The 18,336-nt window shown below is 37.7% G+C and overlaps 1 protein-coding gene across 2 annotated transcripts in view; it reads left to right on the top strand.

Moving 5' to 3' along the window:
- The window catches only part of LOC117336317 (ankyrin repeat and SAM domain-containing protein 1A-like), a 227,448-nt gene that overhangs the window by 203,201 nt on the left and 5,911 nt on the right, over positions 1-18,336 (top strand). For both annotated transcript variants that reach the window (XM_033896807.1, XM_033896808.1), the window contains exon 25: positions 8,703-8,884. In XM_033896807.1, the coding sequence (XP_033752698.1) occupies positions 8,703-8,879 (177 nt within the window). In that variant the 3' untranslated portion in view covers positions 8,880-8,884. The remainder of the gene's footprint in view (positions 1-8,702; positions 8,885-18,336) is intronic.

Genomic DNA, 18,336 nt, shown 5'->3' with positions numbered 1-18,336 from the left:
TATAAATATCTTGAATTTCTAGGTGAATATTGTTTGTTATGTTGATGAGGCGTGGGATATCGAGGTTTACCTGTTTAGTAGTGTTAATTCCGGGTGTAGTACGTCATGTCCGAGTCAACTGGTGCTTTAGATGACAAGTTCATGTAGTATTCTAAAAACATGTAATATACCTATACAATAAATCCTTTGGGCCGACATTTTGTAAATCTTTGAAATCTTATTTTGAAACATTGAGGATAAAGTTTTTATGATCATTGTCTATCATGAATTGTATGTACTGTATAATCACTGTATCCGTCATAGGCCTTCTGATGTCTAGGAGATTTTATACCGACCCATTGGGCCTTGATGTCTAGGAGATTTTATACCGACCCATTGGGCCTTGATGTCTAGGAGATTTTATACCGACCCATTGGGCCTTGATGTCTAGGAGATTTTATGCCGACCCATTGGGCCTTGATGTCGTGGAGATTTTATACCGACACATTGGGCCTTGATGTCGTGGTGATTTTATACCGACCCATTGGGCCTTGATGTCGTGGAGATTTTATACCGACCCATTGGGCCTTGATGTCGTGGAGATATTATACCGACCCATTGGGCCTTGATGTCGTGGTGATTTTATACCGACCCATTGGGCCTAAGTGATGTCTAGGAGATTTTATACCGACCCATTGGGCCTTGATGTCTAGGAGATTTTATACCGACACATTGGGTCTTGATGTCGTGGAGATTTTATACCGACCCATTGGGCCTTGATGTCGTGGAGATTTTATACCGACCCATTGGGCCTTGATGTCTAGGAGATTTTATACCGACCCATTGGGCCTTGATGTTGTGGTGATTTTATACCGACCCATTGGGCCTTGATGTTGTGGAGATTTTATAGCGACACATTGGGCCTTGATGTCTAGGAGATTTTATACCGACCCATTGGGCCTTGATGTTGTGGAGATTTTATACCGACCCATTGGGCCTTGATGTCTAGGAGATTTTATACCGACCCATTGGGCCTTGATGTCTAGGAGATTTTATACCGACACATTGGGCCTTGATGTTGTGGAGATTTTAAACCGACCCATTGGGCCTTGATGTTGTGGAGATTTTATACCGACCCATTGGGCCTTGATGTCTAGGAGATTTTATACCGACCCATTGGGCCTTGATGTCTAGGAGATTTTATACCGACCCATTGGGCCTTGATGTTGTGGTGATTTTATACCGACCCATTGGGCCTTGATGTTGTGGAGATTTTATAGCGACACATTGGGCCTTGATGTCTAGGAGATTTTATACCGACCCATTGGGCCTTGATGTTGTGGAGATTTTATACCGACCCATTGGGCCTTGATGTCTAGGAGATTTTATACCGACCCATTGGGCCTTGATGTCTAGGAGATTTTATACCGACACATTGGGCCTTGATGTTGTGGAGATTTTAAACCGACCCATTGGGCCTTGATGTTGTGGAGATTTTATACCGACCCATTGGGCCTTGATGTTGTGGAGATTTTATACCGACCCATCGGGCCTTGATGTTGTGGAGATTTTATACCGACCCATTGGGCCTTGATGTCGTGGTGATTTTATACCGACCCATTGGGCCTTGATGTCGTAGAGATTTTATACCGACCCATTGGGCCTTGATGTCGTGGAGATTTTATACCGACCCATTGGGCCTTGATGTCGTGGAGATATTATACCGACCCATTGGGCCTTGATGTCGTGATTTTATACCGACCCATTGGGCCTAAGTGATGTCGTGGAGATTTTATACCGACACATTGGGCCTTAGATGTCGTGGAGATTTTATACCGACCCATTGGGCCTTGATGTCGTGGAGATTTTATACTGACCCATTGTGATGCTACACAGATGATCTATTGGACTTTCTTTTCATTTGTCAATTAAATCCCTGGGAATTTTTATAATTCAACATTTGGAATTTGCAAAAATCCTTTTCAAAATCAAGTTTATCATTGAGAAAATAGTACTGGCTATTACTTAGTTGTAGTTTTATTAGAAACATTTGAACTGGAAGGGAATTTGTTCACTTTTTACAAGACTTCGTACGCGCATATATTTGTGCAAGTTTACGTTAATAGACTTTTAATGGATTTCTGATGGTGCAGCCTCATTGTGGATCTCCACGGGAGCCTGACATGTACCTGTTCTCCCTCATACCTGATCTACCTCTAAAGCCCAGGTTTTAATTAAAGAAAGAATTGGTAAAGATCTGTCTTTATTTTATGAATTTGTCCGAGGAAATGTGGACCAGTCAGGTACACAGGAATGCTGTAACATCCAAAGCATACGACCCAGCAGGAGGCTGGGAATCTCCAACAACCCCGGAGGTTTGAATTCCTCGGAACCTGGCCCAGGACTGGGTAGGAAAGCCAGGTAGGCTTTGATCCGGTCTTTGATGTGGAAATGTCAGCAGTGTTGTGATGGAGTCATTATGCCTGTGTAATAGGCCATCGTCTTACAAACATCTACATGTATAGGCCCCCAGTATAGGTCCAGGAGGGCCTGATGGGTCTACTATCTACACCCAATCAGCCATTAATATAGTCTCAACAAAGACTCGGGGTGTAGGTATCGATGAGTGCTGGTGGTCCCTTATGCCTTCTAGGTCAGAGTCAGAAATACTAGGGATTCAAGCTTATCTAGTTAAATTTGTTTGAAAAAAAAAAAAAAAATATCAAAAGTCATTTCCAAAACATGATATATGTCAGATTTCTGTACAAAAAATAAGGTAGAAAGTCTGGAGAAGTTGACAGTCAAGTTACTGATTCTAGAAATCCGGGACCAATTGGCTGAAAGGATAAAAAATCATCCGCTGTTCTCCGAAGACAAAAGCTGACAGGACTCGGTGTTTATGATATCTTTGACTTGATCACACACAATTGATTTACTCTGTTGGTTACAGAAAGATTTCTTCAGAGATGTTTAACTGTATTGTCTTGGACAGTTGGTTACAAGTAATGGACTGTTCTGACCAAGTTTGCCCGTGCTCGAGTTTGTCATCCTGCCAGGGTCAGCAAGGCGTTTTGAGAGGTTGGTTGACCCTCAGTGTTTTCCTGGACGCCTACTGACATGGAGGGTCAGGGAGCCATTTAACCCTGTTCTTTTGATTCAGAAAGGGGTACCCCCTTTGAAGTGGCCATCATATTGTTATCATCGACATATTGAGTTTCCCTAATATCTCTATTAACTCCTAAATTTTTTATATCCTAAACCATTTTAAAACCTGTTTATTTTTCTCAGGTTCCATGACCAAGGAATTTCAATTAGTTAAAAAAAAAAAAAAAATTATGAAAAGAATGTATAAATTAAATTGTGAATAATCTTGTAATTAAAAAGTCATTTTTATATAATTACTGAGATATCTTGAGAACTTGATGACATGCCATGGTATACTAACAAGGTAGAGAAAATGACTTTGTGGTCAGTTTAAATGACCACTTATTTAGCAGTGGCAATAATTAGTGAGGTAAGGATCGGTGAATTGTATTGTGGTTCTCTCCCATCACCTGTGGTTCCGTCCCGTCACCTGTGACTCGGACCTGTAGTTTTTCACGTCCTAAGGGAGATTTGGTTGCATTCTCAACCAACATGGGTTAGGAGAGGTCTTCGTCTGCGTGTAGAGGAATCGTCACATTTCTCCCTATCAAATGTCACCTCTATACTATATTTATTTTCATCTAGTTATTATCTCATAAATCAACCTAGTTATATACTGACAAATGAATTCCGCCAGTTGTCATGAAACTTGATCGGGGAACTGTCAGTCAGTATTTAGTTCTGTCATTTTCATCGAATGTAAAAATTCAGTCGTCTTCCCCATTGTGTAGATGTTAACAGCCGGAAAACATGTGACTAAAATCTGAATGCTGATTGGTTAATCATTCAAAACAATAAATTAGATTGGTGTTCATTCACGATCGGGTAAGATAATGTCAGTTTCGTTGATCGTAAATAACCCTTACTGTGTTTTAGTACAATGGCAGGGTTAAATTGATGATATTTAGCTAGTTCATCAGGAAATATGTTAAGTACCTTCATTAATTGATATTGGGGGGGGTAGTGATGTTTACTCATTTTGTCGTCCATTAAGTCCATGCCATCCTTGAATAATTTACGTATTAATTTGCATTGTTGAGTTGCGATCATAAATACTGCACCCATACCCAGTTACAATACAACCTATGTACATACTAGACAACATTTAAACTGCCAGAATAGACACTGTCAAGTTGAATATTTAACTGTACCCGGATTTAGAAATCTTCAATTATTTTTGTTAAAACTATCTAAATGTCCAATAATTATTTTTAAGTGACAAAAAAATTTGTTTTTGTTAAAACTAGCTAAATGTCCAATAATTATTTTTAAGTGACAAAAAAGTTTGCCTTTTCCTGCACTGAAGGACCTTTTGGTGTTGGGAATAATTAGAGAAATTTGATAGATGTAGATAAAGATTATCTTATCACACCAAGTAATAATCGGCAGATCTTGTCATTGAGTGAGGGGGTTGATATAAATGGAATTACAATCAATCCAGCCTTGGTTTCCATGTTTACGGAGAGTTTGGACAAAAGAATGAATGAAAAGGCAATTTCATTGGTTCTTTTAAACTGGGTCAACTGTCATTCATTGTTGAGAATTGGATTTATGCTTTCTTCTGGTTGGAGTATTTCTGTTTTACGTACCTCATTATGGAGTTATATGGATTTTTGACTTGATCTTGGTTTTTGTCGTCTCGTGACTTGATAGGTGGTGAAGCTGCATGGTGTACCCTTTTCTACCTGTGACACCTTTTGGCTACCTGTAGAACATTGTTGCGTACCTGTTGATATTTTTCACCTGAGACAATCACCAGGTACATGTATCTCAGAAAAAACTTGTACACAGCAAAATTCTGCTTCAATCATGTTCTTGTAAGTGAAGTAAATTTGTATGCTCATTTCTGTTTCCCTGTTGTATTGGGGTTTTATTTCTATATTTGAACTTTAGTAATGAAATTCCAAATTAGTGATGTTATATGAAAATATAAAACAAGGAAACCTTGCCAGTATTTCCCAAACCTCTTAGAGTGAAATATACCTGATATTTTCTAGTCTTTTGGAGCTTTCCATTATATGTTGTTGAGACTGTTTATCATTGCCATGTGGTGGAAGGTTATGCTATTCTGTAATCTATTCATCACAGTCCAAACATTATGTTGAGGTTAAAATAAAAAAGAGGTTTAGTGAATTATTGTTTATTTCAAACATTTTAAACTATCATTAATATTTATTGTTAATACCATTATGTCACATGTTTGTTCCTCACCTGGCCAGCAGGAACGTACATTACCTGTAAGCCCTGCAGGTAGGGCATAAGAATTGTACCTGTTGCCCCCATTGCATGATTGTAAGAGGCGACTAAATTTGGGATCTTATCTTTTCTCTTCTTTCTGAACAACTTTCTTCTTCCTAATGTCTCCCTTGACAACGCCTCACTTTTGGTCTTCAGTTGAGTGTTCACCGCTGTGAGGAAGGCTTTGGGTTCTGTCCCCTGGCCGAGACATACCAGAGTCATTAAAAATGATAGTTGCTACTCCTGCTTAGCGCTCAGCATTTTGGGAGTGGGACGGCTGGTTGGCCGATTGTCAGTATAATGTGACCGGGCGGGGTGTCCTGCTGGGTGTCTTCGGCAGTATGCTTCAGTGAGGTAGCACTATAAATCGGCAAAAGTTCCGGCCTATCACAAGGAGACTAAACCCGAACATATCGCAGCCTCCCAAAACACACATACCCACTCACTACACACATGCATATCGCAAACAGGGGAGGCTGTCCTCAAGTGACCTCAGCTGTTAATAGGACGTTAATCAAATAAAACCAAACATTACCTGTATTATCTATCCCACATGGTTTATTAATGTTAGTGTGGGTAACAGCTTGTCGTTTTAGCTGGAGGGGGTAACAGCGATACATGTAATAGCTTTCTGTTTTAATACTTCTTCATTCTCAATACACGTCCAATGATACCTACAGAATGACTGTATACATATACGACAGCTGAGGGCAATTAAAATCAGATTCAAATGTAAACATGCATTTGTGCAGTGTGAACGTGGTAAAGCTGTTAGTGTTGAAGCATTGAGGGTTTATATAGAGTCCAGTGTGAACGTGGTAAAGCTGTTAGTGTTGAAGCATTGAGGGTTTATATAGAGTCCAGTGTGAACGTGGTAAAGCTGTTAGTGTTGAAGCATTGAGGGTTTATATAGAGTCCAGTGTGAACGTGGTAAAGCTGTTAGTGTTGAAGCATTGAGGGTTTATATAGAGTCCAGTGTGAACGTGGTAAAGCTGTTAGTGTTGAAGCATTGAGGGTTTATATAGAGTCCAGTGTGAACGTGGTAAAGCTGTTAGTGTTGAAGCATTGAGGGTTTATACAGAGTCCAGTGTGAACGTGGTAAAGCTGTTAGTGTTGAAGCATTGAGGGTTTATACAGAGTCCAGTGTGAACGTGGTAAAGCTGTTAGTGTTGAAGCATTGAGGGTTTATACAGAGTCCAGGTTTCACCATTTGTTTGAAGGTTTAAGTTTTATTTTATTTTTGTTTCCTGAAATTCTTTGCCAACAGTGAAATAGCCAGTTTGAGTCACCTTGACATTTCTGACCTTCAAAAAACAACAAGTATGCGATATTGATATACTTCTGTAGAAAATCAAAAGAAATCTGAAGCAGGATCTATTAAAGAAAGGTTGAATGGGGAGTAAAAGTCAGCTGAATATTGAAACCTAATGTTGACAGGCTGTTGTTGGGGCGAGTGGTCACACAATGGGGGGATGGCCGGCTCAGCCAGATAGATGTATGTGTTGTGTTTGTGGCGGGAATAGCCCAATAAAGCAGGGACAAAGACTCTATCTCTAATGTCCTCATCAGTTTCAGTCCAATTAGGCTATATAAACATTGGTTTGCTGTCCAGCCCAGCGCTGAAAGCGTGACATGTTATGATAAGGACGGCTCTGGCTCCTGTTGTCCAGACTGCCTGTTATTCCACACCCCCTACTTACACTAGCCATTGTATGGCTGGACATGACAAGTGATGACCACTGGTCAGGCCTCAGGACCGATGGTGTCAGATCTGACCACTAAGTGTATATGTATTGGTATATAGATACATACAACCTTTAAATGTGTTGTAGTTCCTTTAGCTGAAGGCCAACTGTCAGATATGTGTGTTGTTATCGTGAAAATGAATTTAAAATTCTTTGTATATATATGTATACCATGTACTCTGTAATGATGGTGTTACGATTTCGTCGAATTCCAGGTTATATAAGGATAATTACGATTTAGAAGATAAAATGACACATACTTGGAGTTATTTACCGGAAATGTCAAGTATATAAATGTTGCGGCCGTCAGTGTGAAAGATCAACAAATTGATGAATTGAAGCTCCAGGGAAGGCCATTGTGGTGTGACTAGGAATGTCTGTTCAATTATTAACTTAATGAGATAGATTCGTGATCAATTTTATAAGAACTTAACAATTGAATCTGATTTGAAATTGAACTATATTTGCTTCAAATGCTTTTCAATCACATGGGTCATAATATTTGAAATGAATATTGAACAAGATTAAGGTGACCTACCTGATTTATAGAGAATATGTCACATGACCTACCTATTATAACGAGAATATGTCACATGACCTTCCTTTTGTAACGACATACGAGAATATGTCACATGACCTTCCTTTTGTAACGAGAATATGTCACATGACCTACCTATTATAACGAGAATATGTCACATGGACTACAGTACCTGATATGCATAATGTATAGAGAAAACGTCACATGACCTAGGCTACATGATTTATAGTGAATATGTCACATGACCTACCTGATTTATAGTGAATATGTCATATGACCTACCTGATTTATAGTGAATATGTCACATGACCTACCTGATTTATAGTGAATATGTCACATGACCTACCTGATTTATAGTGAATATGTCACATGACCTACCTGATTTATAGTGAATATGTCACATGAACTACCTGATTTATAGTGAATATGTCACATGACCTACCTGATTTACAGTGAATATGTCACATGACCTACCTGATTTATAGTGAATATGTCACATGACCTACCTGATATATATAATGTATAGAGAAAATGTCACATGACCTACCTATTATAATGAGAAAATGTCACATATGACCTACCTATTATAATGAGAAAATGTCACATGAAGGCTCTAAAAGATGGATGGCCAAACTTACAAATGGCTGACATTGTTTTTATTTTCATTTCAGCGTACATCAGCTATGAACTTCTAACAAAGAGTTCAATTTTCAGATTAGATAACATTGATATGAGACATAAGAATCTTTGACAGAGCTCTGTTATATTTTTCACATATCTCCAATATCTACATGTACGTTATTTCAACCCCAAGTCTGTCTTGCTTTGATAGTAACAAGCAGTATCGGTCCATGGAGAATGTCCAGCTCATTTGATTCCAAGTGTTCGGGGAATCATCATTATGACGGACTACTAAGTATAGCTATCACTGTGTGTGCTGTTTATAGTAAAGGTTGATAATCATATGATGTATGTCACAAAATAAAATAAATTAATAATCGTCACTTTCTTAAAAAACATACTCATTTAGTGTATTCTGTTATTTTCAATATTTGCAGAGTCTAGCTCGTGAAATCATCCTGACTTTGGGAGAGGCATTTGAAGTCGCCTACCAAATGGCACTGAAAGAAAAGGCACAAGCAGGTGCAATGGAGTTTGATCGACAGATAAGTCAAAGTGACGTAGAGCCGGATTCTATAAGTATCTCGTCCAAAGCTTCCATCAGCACTGTCTGATACAGGTAAGTAAGACTCCTAGGCTATCACAGTGTATAACAGTATAATCATCTGAAAAGCATCTAGGACCAAATATCATTCGGAACTCCTCGGGGATCTACTGCACGTTTTTCTACAATACCCAATGAGTTCAGAATTGGACTGAATAATTTATCCACAAAAGAAAAAACAAACACATCTTCTCCTTCCATGAAATATTCATTTGTAATATCATGATATAATTTATGCTTTTATATGCTTAAAGACATCTGTTTGAAGTAGATAAATCATAGAAAAATCTTTAAAATCATAGACAATGACCTGCATTGTCATTTAGCATTCTTAAGTATTTTCTGCACAAATTGATATACTTATTGCATTTCCATGAACTACAAAAATGGTCATGCTGGTTGAGCTTGTCAAACTAATTATGAGGTGAAACCTAGCTTGTTTCCACAACAAAGATTGAGTTGTGAAGTTGATATGTGATTCAATATACATTCTGTATCACCGAAAACATAAAAGGTAGGCCATATCAGTACCAAATAATACAGTTCTGGGACAAGTTTCTTAGAACAAAAGTTATAAGATCAAATATCTAATCATGATCCAGGCAAATTAATAAATGAGTTTAAAAATGTAGTAACAAAAATATGTGGCAGAGTAGTTAGTGATAGAGAAATAATCATGATGCGGTTGATCATGAAATGTGATGAACATTTTAAACTTGTTTGCATCTCACAGCATCCTGAAACTTACTTCTACATTGTATATAGTCAACTCAATGGATTTTGATAACATTTGTTATGAAGCATATCCTTGGGTGTAAGGCAACCAATTCTATATAAACAGTGGGTCAGGCCAAAGGGGCATGATTACATTGGGGAAATATAGTCATTAAATTTATTAAAATCTTTCTTCTTCTGTGGAATGAAAGGATTTTTAGATTATTGCTAAATGTAGAAGTCTGTATATCAATATTCTATTTTCCTAATTGGTTCAGTCTGTTTATCAATATTCTATTTTCCTAATTGGTTAGAGTAGTCTCCCTTGGATCATTCCTACAGTACTACACACTTTGCTATGTTGTGTTGTACTCATCAATCCATGTTTATTTGTCGGCCTGACATGGTCAGGTAATGTTAGATACTAGTTCAGTACACTGTAAGATTCCATTAACAGTAAGTTAGTGAGCTGCTGGTGTGTTGGGCAGGCGGTGTATCTTGGGACAGGCCATACAATACTACTACAAAGACCGTATGACATACAGCAGGGTCGCCATGCTCCATGGCTTTGGCTGTAAAATCACTTTACGTTACATCAACAGAACATAATTTTAGGGCAGGTTATATTAGGTGGAGAGAGTGGCTATTAGTTTCTAGATAGAGAAAGGCATGGAAGATTTATGTTATATAAGATTCGAAGTCAATGTATGAAAAAACAAGGCACAATTTTAGGTTTTCGTGCGCTATGGATTCGATTATAATTTACCCCACGATAAACTGAATAACTGCAGACTTTCCAGGTAGGTTATTATACCCATCAAACCTTGATCGAAGGACTTGTTAATGTCAGACAGATGTGCAATACATTTTTTAACCAACCAGCGAATATTTTCGTTTTCCTGAGTGGTAATTAATAGCCTGGCATTTATAACACAGACTAAGAACGTTAAATACGTATCGATATGCGATGTCACTTTAAAGGCGGTCAAATCTCTTTCACCGATTTTCTGTCCTTTGTTAATGCGCAGTGACCTCCCGCAATCGATCCGTTCTATATCTCGCTGAAGGCTGTTTTGACGTGTAAAATATACGTTGCACAACAAAAGGCAATGTTAAGCTTTGGCCAGGCTTAATCGAGAAAATTACAATGGCCATGAACCAGAGCCAAGTGAGGTGTGTCGAAAAACTGCAAAATTCAACAAGCACATGTCAATCAAAACGTTTTGTAAAATTTTGTGATGGGAGGGGCCATGCTATGACTAATATATTCATCGAGGAAAAAAAATGTATGTTTGTTTTCGTGATTCTTTTACGATCAATTAGTCCTTCCCATAATTGTCGTGTGTGTTTAGAGAGTCGTCAGAACCATGTCGGGGGTTTCGTGACATAACGTGGAGGGCGGTGCTTATGACATTTCGCATTGCTTTATTTGCCCGTGTTTTGTAAATGTGTCAACCCCGAAATAATCGATTTAGGTATTGCTTGCTTTTTGTGCAGAAGCCATAATAACACCTTTGTTAATGCAATTGTACGAGTCTATGGATCAAATGTAGCTCTGTAACCTGTGTAGTCAGGAAAATCACACATTGTACGAGTCTATGGATCAAATGTAGCTCTGTAACCTGTGTAGTCAGGAAAATCACACATTGTACGAGTCTATGGATCAAATGTAGCTCTGTAACCTGTGTAGTCAGGAAAATCACACATTGTACGAGTCTATGGATCAAATGTAGCTCTGTAACCTGTGTAGTCAGGAAAATCACACATTGTACGAGTCTATGGATCAGATGTAGCTCTGTAACCTGTGTAGTCAGGAAAATCACACATTGTACGAGTCTATCAAATGTATCTCTGTTACTGGCACACACAGAAAAATGGCTCATTTTATGAGTCTATGAAATAAATGTTGATCTGTAACCTGCACAGTCAGGAAAAATTGCATATTTTATGAGTTAATGGATCATATTTAGCTCTCTAACCCACACAGTCAGGAAAATCTGTAACAGAGAACAACATGGCCAACAGGCAGCCATCTTGGATTTTGGCAATTGAGGTGAAGTTTGTTACCACTAGTTCTCAGAAAGTACTAAAGGGATCTTTCTCATATTTCATATGTAGGTTCCCCTTGGTTCCTAGTTAAGCATATTGCATTTTGGTACCAATGGAAGAAGAACATGGCCGACAGGCAGCCATCTTGGCCATCTTGGATTTTCACCACTGAAGTTTGTTATCGCTAGTTCTCAAATTTTATATGTAGGTTCCTCTTGAGCCCTTGTGATGCATATTCCTGTATAGCACCAACCTGACAAAAACATGGCCAACAGGCAGCCATCTTGGATTTTGACAATTGAAACTTCATTAATGATTTCTTAAAGTACTTAATGGCCATTGTAGGTCTCTCTTAAACAGGTTCTTCTTGGTCTTCAGTTGTGCATACAAGTCTGATTGAAAGATTTAAATGGATGGCAAAGAGTATGTTGACAAGATTTAAATGGATGGCAAAGAGTAAGTTGACAATTGTAGGTTGCTTCTGCTATATAGTGTTATATAAAGTTATTAAATGCTTTGAAGGAAGAGTGAAAGAAGGGAAAAGAAGAGAAAAGATCAGTCTTTCATTTGACTGATATGGCTCATTCAATTGTTGGCACATAAATCCCTCTGGGATCTCTTGTTTACATATATATATATAATATGGATTGTATGTTTTACTTATATACTAGTATGGGGTGAGAAGTTATTTTCCAAAAGACTACATAGAATTTCATTTGATATGTATTCTTAGAATGCCTTGTTTTGCTGGTCAGTGTTTGAGAGTGTTTTAACTGTCACACTGATGTTATTTTTATACTACGTACATCTGACAACTATTCATTATTGATAGTTACATCCCAATCTATAAAATTTATATTGTAAAAGGTACAAAAGTTTGAATGTCGTCACTAATGTTGCTGTATGTAGGGACCAGACTAATGAATGCATTGTCGTCACTAATGTTGCTGTATGTAGGGGCCAGACTAATTAATGCATTGTCGTCACTAATGTTGCTGTATGTAGGGGCCAGACTAATTAATGCATGTCGTCACTAATGTTGCTGTATGTAGGGGCCAGACTAATTAATGCATGTCGTCACTAATGTTGCTGTATGTAGGGGCCAGACTAATTAATGCATGTCGTCACTAATGTTGCTGTATGTAGGGGCTAGACTAATGAATGCATGTCGTCACTAATGTTGCTCTATGTAGGGGCCAGACTAATTAATGCATTGTCGTCACTAATGTTGCTGTATGTAGGGGCCAGACTAATTAATGCATTGTCGTCACTAATGTTGCTGTATGTAGGGGCCAGACTAATGAATGCATTGTCGTCACTAATGTTGCTCTATGTAGGGGCCAGACTAATTAATGCATTGTCGTCACTAATGTTGCTGTATGTAGGGGCCAGACTAATTAATGCATGTCGTCACTAATGTTGCTGTATGTAGGGGCCAGACTAATTAATGCATGTCGTCACTAATGTTGCTGTATGTAGGGGCCAGACTAATTAATGCATGTCGTCACTAATGTTGCTGTATGTAGGGACCAGACTAATTAATGCATGTCGTCACTAATGTTGCTGTATGTAGGGGCCAGACTATAATGAATGCATGTCGTCACTAATGTTGCTGTATGTAGGGGCTAGACTAATGAAGAGTTGATATCCTTGTTCTGGGGGATCTTACAAATTTGTTGGATTTACTGGCAAAGAGATATTGGATGTAATTTTCACCAAAATATCATGACAGAAAGGTTTCTCTTTGTATGTTTCATTTTGAGGAGGATAACTTTCGAGCAATAATGATTTCAGAAAATATTGCTAAATGTGAAATAAAATTTGGTTATTAATCGATTATAGAGCTTTCTGACTTTGATGGGTATTTGTTGTCTTTTATTGAAGAAGAAGCTGAAGAAAATAATCAGTTTTTTCACATTTCAATTTGGAAGAAAAAGACATTAACCAAATATCAGCAAATCCCTAAGAACAAAATCTGCATCCTGGACTACCCGGATGGTTTTAGCCTGCGATGGTAATGGCCTCGTTTGTGTATATGACGCCATAGGGACAGGGCTTCCGAGTTAATCCCAGTATTTCCAGGGTTACGGAGTCTGTCCCAGGAGAGGTTCCTCCGAGATCACTGGCCACATTCCTTGGTTTAGTATTGGTTGTATATGTTGACTTCACCAGGATAATATGTGGGGAACAATGTAGTCATTGTTAAGGGACATAGGGGTGGATAGGGGTGGAGATATCACTACCGCGATACTGCTCTTTAGATCACTTCTTTTTACCTTTTGACAAATTTAGCTGTCGATATTTCTTTCCCAGAGTTGTGGATTAAGACAGATGTGTGTTTGTGAATCATTGGTATTTGGACGGTTTGATATTTAATGTACTGAAGTCACACAGTAGACTTGCTGGCAACAGCAGTCATAGAAATGAGGATCGGACTGGCCAAGGCCCTTCAACCCGTCATCCATGCTCTAAATCTCAGTCTGATGGAGAGGGTTGGGTAGATGCCAGCCTAAATGTGTAACTACTGGTAGAAGCTTCCATTTGTGACAGAGAGAGTGATGGCTGTATTTGCATATTTGACACTGTATAGAGCTACTTCACTAGTCACCATTACTGATCATGGCTATTCTGATTGATGAAGTCAAATTTATCTCGACTTTATTGGCCACGTAAACAGCAATATCGCCATTGTTGGGAACTTTGTATGGTACAGCAGACTAAGGTGTTTTACAGCATCATATGAATTTTCACGGTCATTTACCCTCTGAAAATAAGTACTAGCTATGTTAAATTGGTGTCGAGTTGTAACATTATGTAGCCAACCTGCCATGCCGGTAATGGCCTGATCTTTACATAATGTGGCGATAATGTTTTGGCTTGAGTTTGTCTTTCACAATACAAGATGGATGGCAACGGGGGCCTCTGTTGGTTGGGATTTAATGCTTTGTTACAGTCTTGTACCTCTCACATGCTTTGTGATCTCTAAACTAGTCAGCATTCTTCTGTTGCCCATACAGCTCAATGCTATTTCATGTGATTCCTGTGAAAGGGACATGTCCTAATGTTTTCAACACTTTGTACCAAAATGTTTTAAGAGCATGTGTTTCTGTGTATATGAGAGATTCCCATGGGAGCTGGAACACATGATCATGGCAGACCAGACCTACACTGCCTCGTCCAGTTATTTTCTTTAAGATTGCTCTCATTGGAATACATTGCTGAGGTTATGTGAGGTGGTGAAACCTCTGGCTGAGGGTACATATTAAATACAGTGTAGTCAACAGGGCCTAACTACTACAATCAAATACAGTGTAGTCAACAGAGCCTAACTACTACAGTCAAATACAGTGTAGTCAAAAGAGCCTAACTACTACAATCAAATACAGTGTAGTTAGAGCCTAACTACTACAATCAAATACAGTGTAGTTAGAGCCTAACTACTACAATCAAATACAGTGTAGTTAGAGCCTAACTACTACAATCAAATACAGTGTAGTCAACAGAGCCTAACTACTACAATCAAATACAGTGTAGTTAGAGTCTAACTACTACAATCAAATACAGTGTAGTTAGAGCCTAACTACTACAATCAAATACAGTGTAGTCAATAGAGCCTAACTACTACAATCAAATACAGTGTAGTTAGAGCCTAACTACTACAATCAAATACAGTGTAGTTAGAGCCTAACTACTACAATCAAATACAGTGTAGTTAGAGCCTAACTACTACAATCAAATACAGTGTAGTTAGAGCCTAACTACTACAATCAAATACAGTGTAGTTAGAGCCTAACTACTACAATCAAATACAGTGTAGTTAGAGCCTAACTACTACAATCAAATACAGTGTAGTTAGAGCCTAACTACTACAATCAAATACAGTGTAGTTAGAGCCTAACTACTACAATCAAATACAGTGTAGTTAGAGCCTAACTACTACAATCAAATACAGTGTAGTTAGAGCCTAACTACTACAATCAAATACAGTGTAGTTAGAGCCTAACTACTACAATCAAATACAGTGTAGTTAGAGCCTAACTACTACAATCAAATACAGTGTAGTTAGAGCCTAACTACTACAATCAAATACAGTGTAGTTAGAGCCTAACTACTACAATCAAATACAGTGTAGTCAACAGCCTAACTACTACAATCAAATACAGTGTAGTAAGAGCCTAACTACTACAATCAAATACAGTGTAGTTAGAGCCTAACTACTACAATCAAATACAGTGTAGTTAGAGCCTAACTACTACAATCAAATACAGTGTAGTTAGAGCCTAACTACTACAATCAAATACAGTGTAGTCAGAGCCTAACTACTACAATCAAATACAGTGTAGTTAGAGCCTAACTACTACAATCAAATACAGTGTAGTTAGAGCCTAACTACTACAATCAAATACAGTGTAGTTAGAGCCTAACTACTACAATCAAATACAGTGTAGTTAGAGCCTAACTACTACAATCAAATACAGTGTAGTTAGAGCCTAACTACTACAATCAAATACAGTGTAGTTAGAGCCTAACTACTACAATCAAATACAGTGTAGTTAGAGCCTAACTACTACAATCAAATACAGTGTAGTTAGAGCCTAACTACTACAATCAAATACAGTGTAGTTAGAGCCTAACTACTACAATCAAATACAGTGTAGTTAGAGCCTAACTACTACAATCAAATACAGTGTAGTCAGAGCCTAACTACTACAATCAAATACAGTGTAGTTAGAGCCTAACTACTACAATCAAATACAGTGTAGTTAGAGCCTAACTACTACAATCAAATACAGTGTAGTTAGAGCCTAACTACTACAATCAAATACAGTGTAGTTAGAGCCTAACTACTACAATCAAATACAGTGTAGTTAGAGCCTAACTACTACAATCAAATACAGTGTAGTTAGAGCCTAACTACTACAATCAAATACAGTGTAGTTAGAGCCTAACTACTACAATCAAATACAGTGTAGTTAGAGCCTAACTACTACAATCAAATACAGTGTAGTTAGAGCCTAACTACTACAATCAAATACAGTGTAGTTAGAGCCTAACTACTACAATCAAATACAGTGTAGTTAGAGCCTAACTACTACAATCAAATACAGTGTAGTTAAGACCTAACTACTACAATCAAATACAGTGTAGTTAGAGCCTAACTACTACAATCAAATACAGTGTAGTTAGAGCCTAACTACTACAATCAAATACAGTGTAGTTAGAGCCTAACTACTACAATCAAATACAGTGTAGTTAGAGCCTAACTACTACAATCAAATACAGTGTAGTTAGAGCCTAACTACTACAATCAAATACAGTGTAGTTAGAGCCTAACTACTACAATCAAATACAGTGTAGTTAGAGCCTAACTACTACAATCAAATACAGTGTAGTAAGAGCCTAACTACTACAATCAAATACAGTGTAGTTAGAGCCTAACTACTACAATCAAATACAGTGTAGTTAGAGCCTAACTACTACAATCAAATACAGTGTAGTTAGAGCCTAACTACTACAATCAAATACAGTGTAGTTAGAGCCTAACTACTACAATCAAATACAGTGTAGTTAGAGCCTAACTACTACAATCAAATACAGTGTAGTTAGAGCCTAACTACTACAATCAAATACAGTGTAGTTAGAGCCTAACTACTACAATCAAATACAGTGTAGTTAGAGCCTAACTACTACAATCAAATACAGTGTAGTTAGAGCCTAACTACTACAATCAAATACAGTGTAGTTAGAGCCTAACTACTACAATCAAATACAGTGTAGTTAGAGCCTAACTACTACAATCAAATACAGTGTAGTTAGAGCCTAACTACTACAATCAAATACAGTGTAGTTAGAGCCTAACTACTACAATCAAATACAGTGTAGTTAGAGCCTAACTACTACAATCAAATACAGTGTAGTTAGAGCCTAACTACTACAATCAAATACAGTGTAGTTAGAGCCTAACTACTACAATCAAATACAGTGTAGTTAGAGCCTAACTACTACAATCAAATACAGTGTAGTTAGAGCCTAACTACTACAATCAAATACAGTGTAGTTAGAGCCTAACTACTACAATCAAATACAGTGTAGTTAGAGCCTAACTACTACAATCAAATACAGTGTAGTTAGAGCCTAACTACTACAATCAAATACAGTGTAGTCAACAGAGCCTAACTACTACAATCAAATACAGTGTAGTTAGAGCCTAACTACTACAATCAAATACAGTGTAGTTAGAGCCTAACTACTACAATCAAATACAGTGTAGTTAGAGCCTAACTACTACAATCAAATACAGTGTAGTTAGAGCCTAACTACTACAATCAAATACAGTGTAGTTAAGAGCCTAACTACTACAATCAAATACAGTGTAGTTAGAGCCTAACTACTACAATCAAATACAGTGTAGTTAGAGCCTAACTACTACAATCAAATACAGTGTAGTTAGAGCCTAACTACTACAATCAAATACAGTGTAGTTAGAGCCTAACTACTACAATCAAATACAGTGTAGTTAGAGCCTAACTACTACAATCAAATACAGTGTAGTTAGAGCCTAACTACTACAATCAAATACAGTGTAGTTAGAGCCTAACTACTACAATCAAATACAGTGTAGTTAGAGCCTAACTACTACAATCAAATACAGTGTAGTTAGAGCCTAACTACTACAATCAAATACAGTGTAGTTAGAGCCTAAC

The sequence above is a fragment of the Pecten maximus genome, chromosome 10 (assembly GCF_902652985.1).
Source record: "Pecten maximus chromosome 10, xPecMax1.1, whole genome shotgun sequence".
In the NCBI taxonomy this organism is placed as follows: domain Eukaryota; kingdom Metazoa; phylum Mollusca; class Bivalvia; order Pectinida; family Pectinidae; genus Pecten; species Pecten maximus.
Note: the sequence above shows the minus strand (reverse complement) of the source record. Positions and strands in the feature narration are given on the sequence as shown.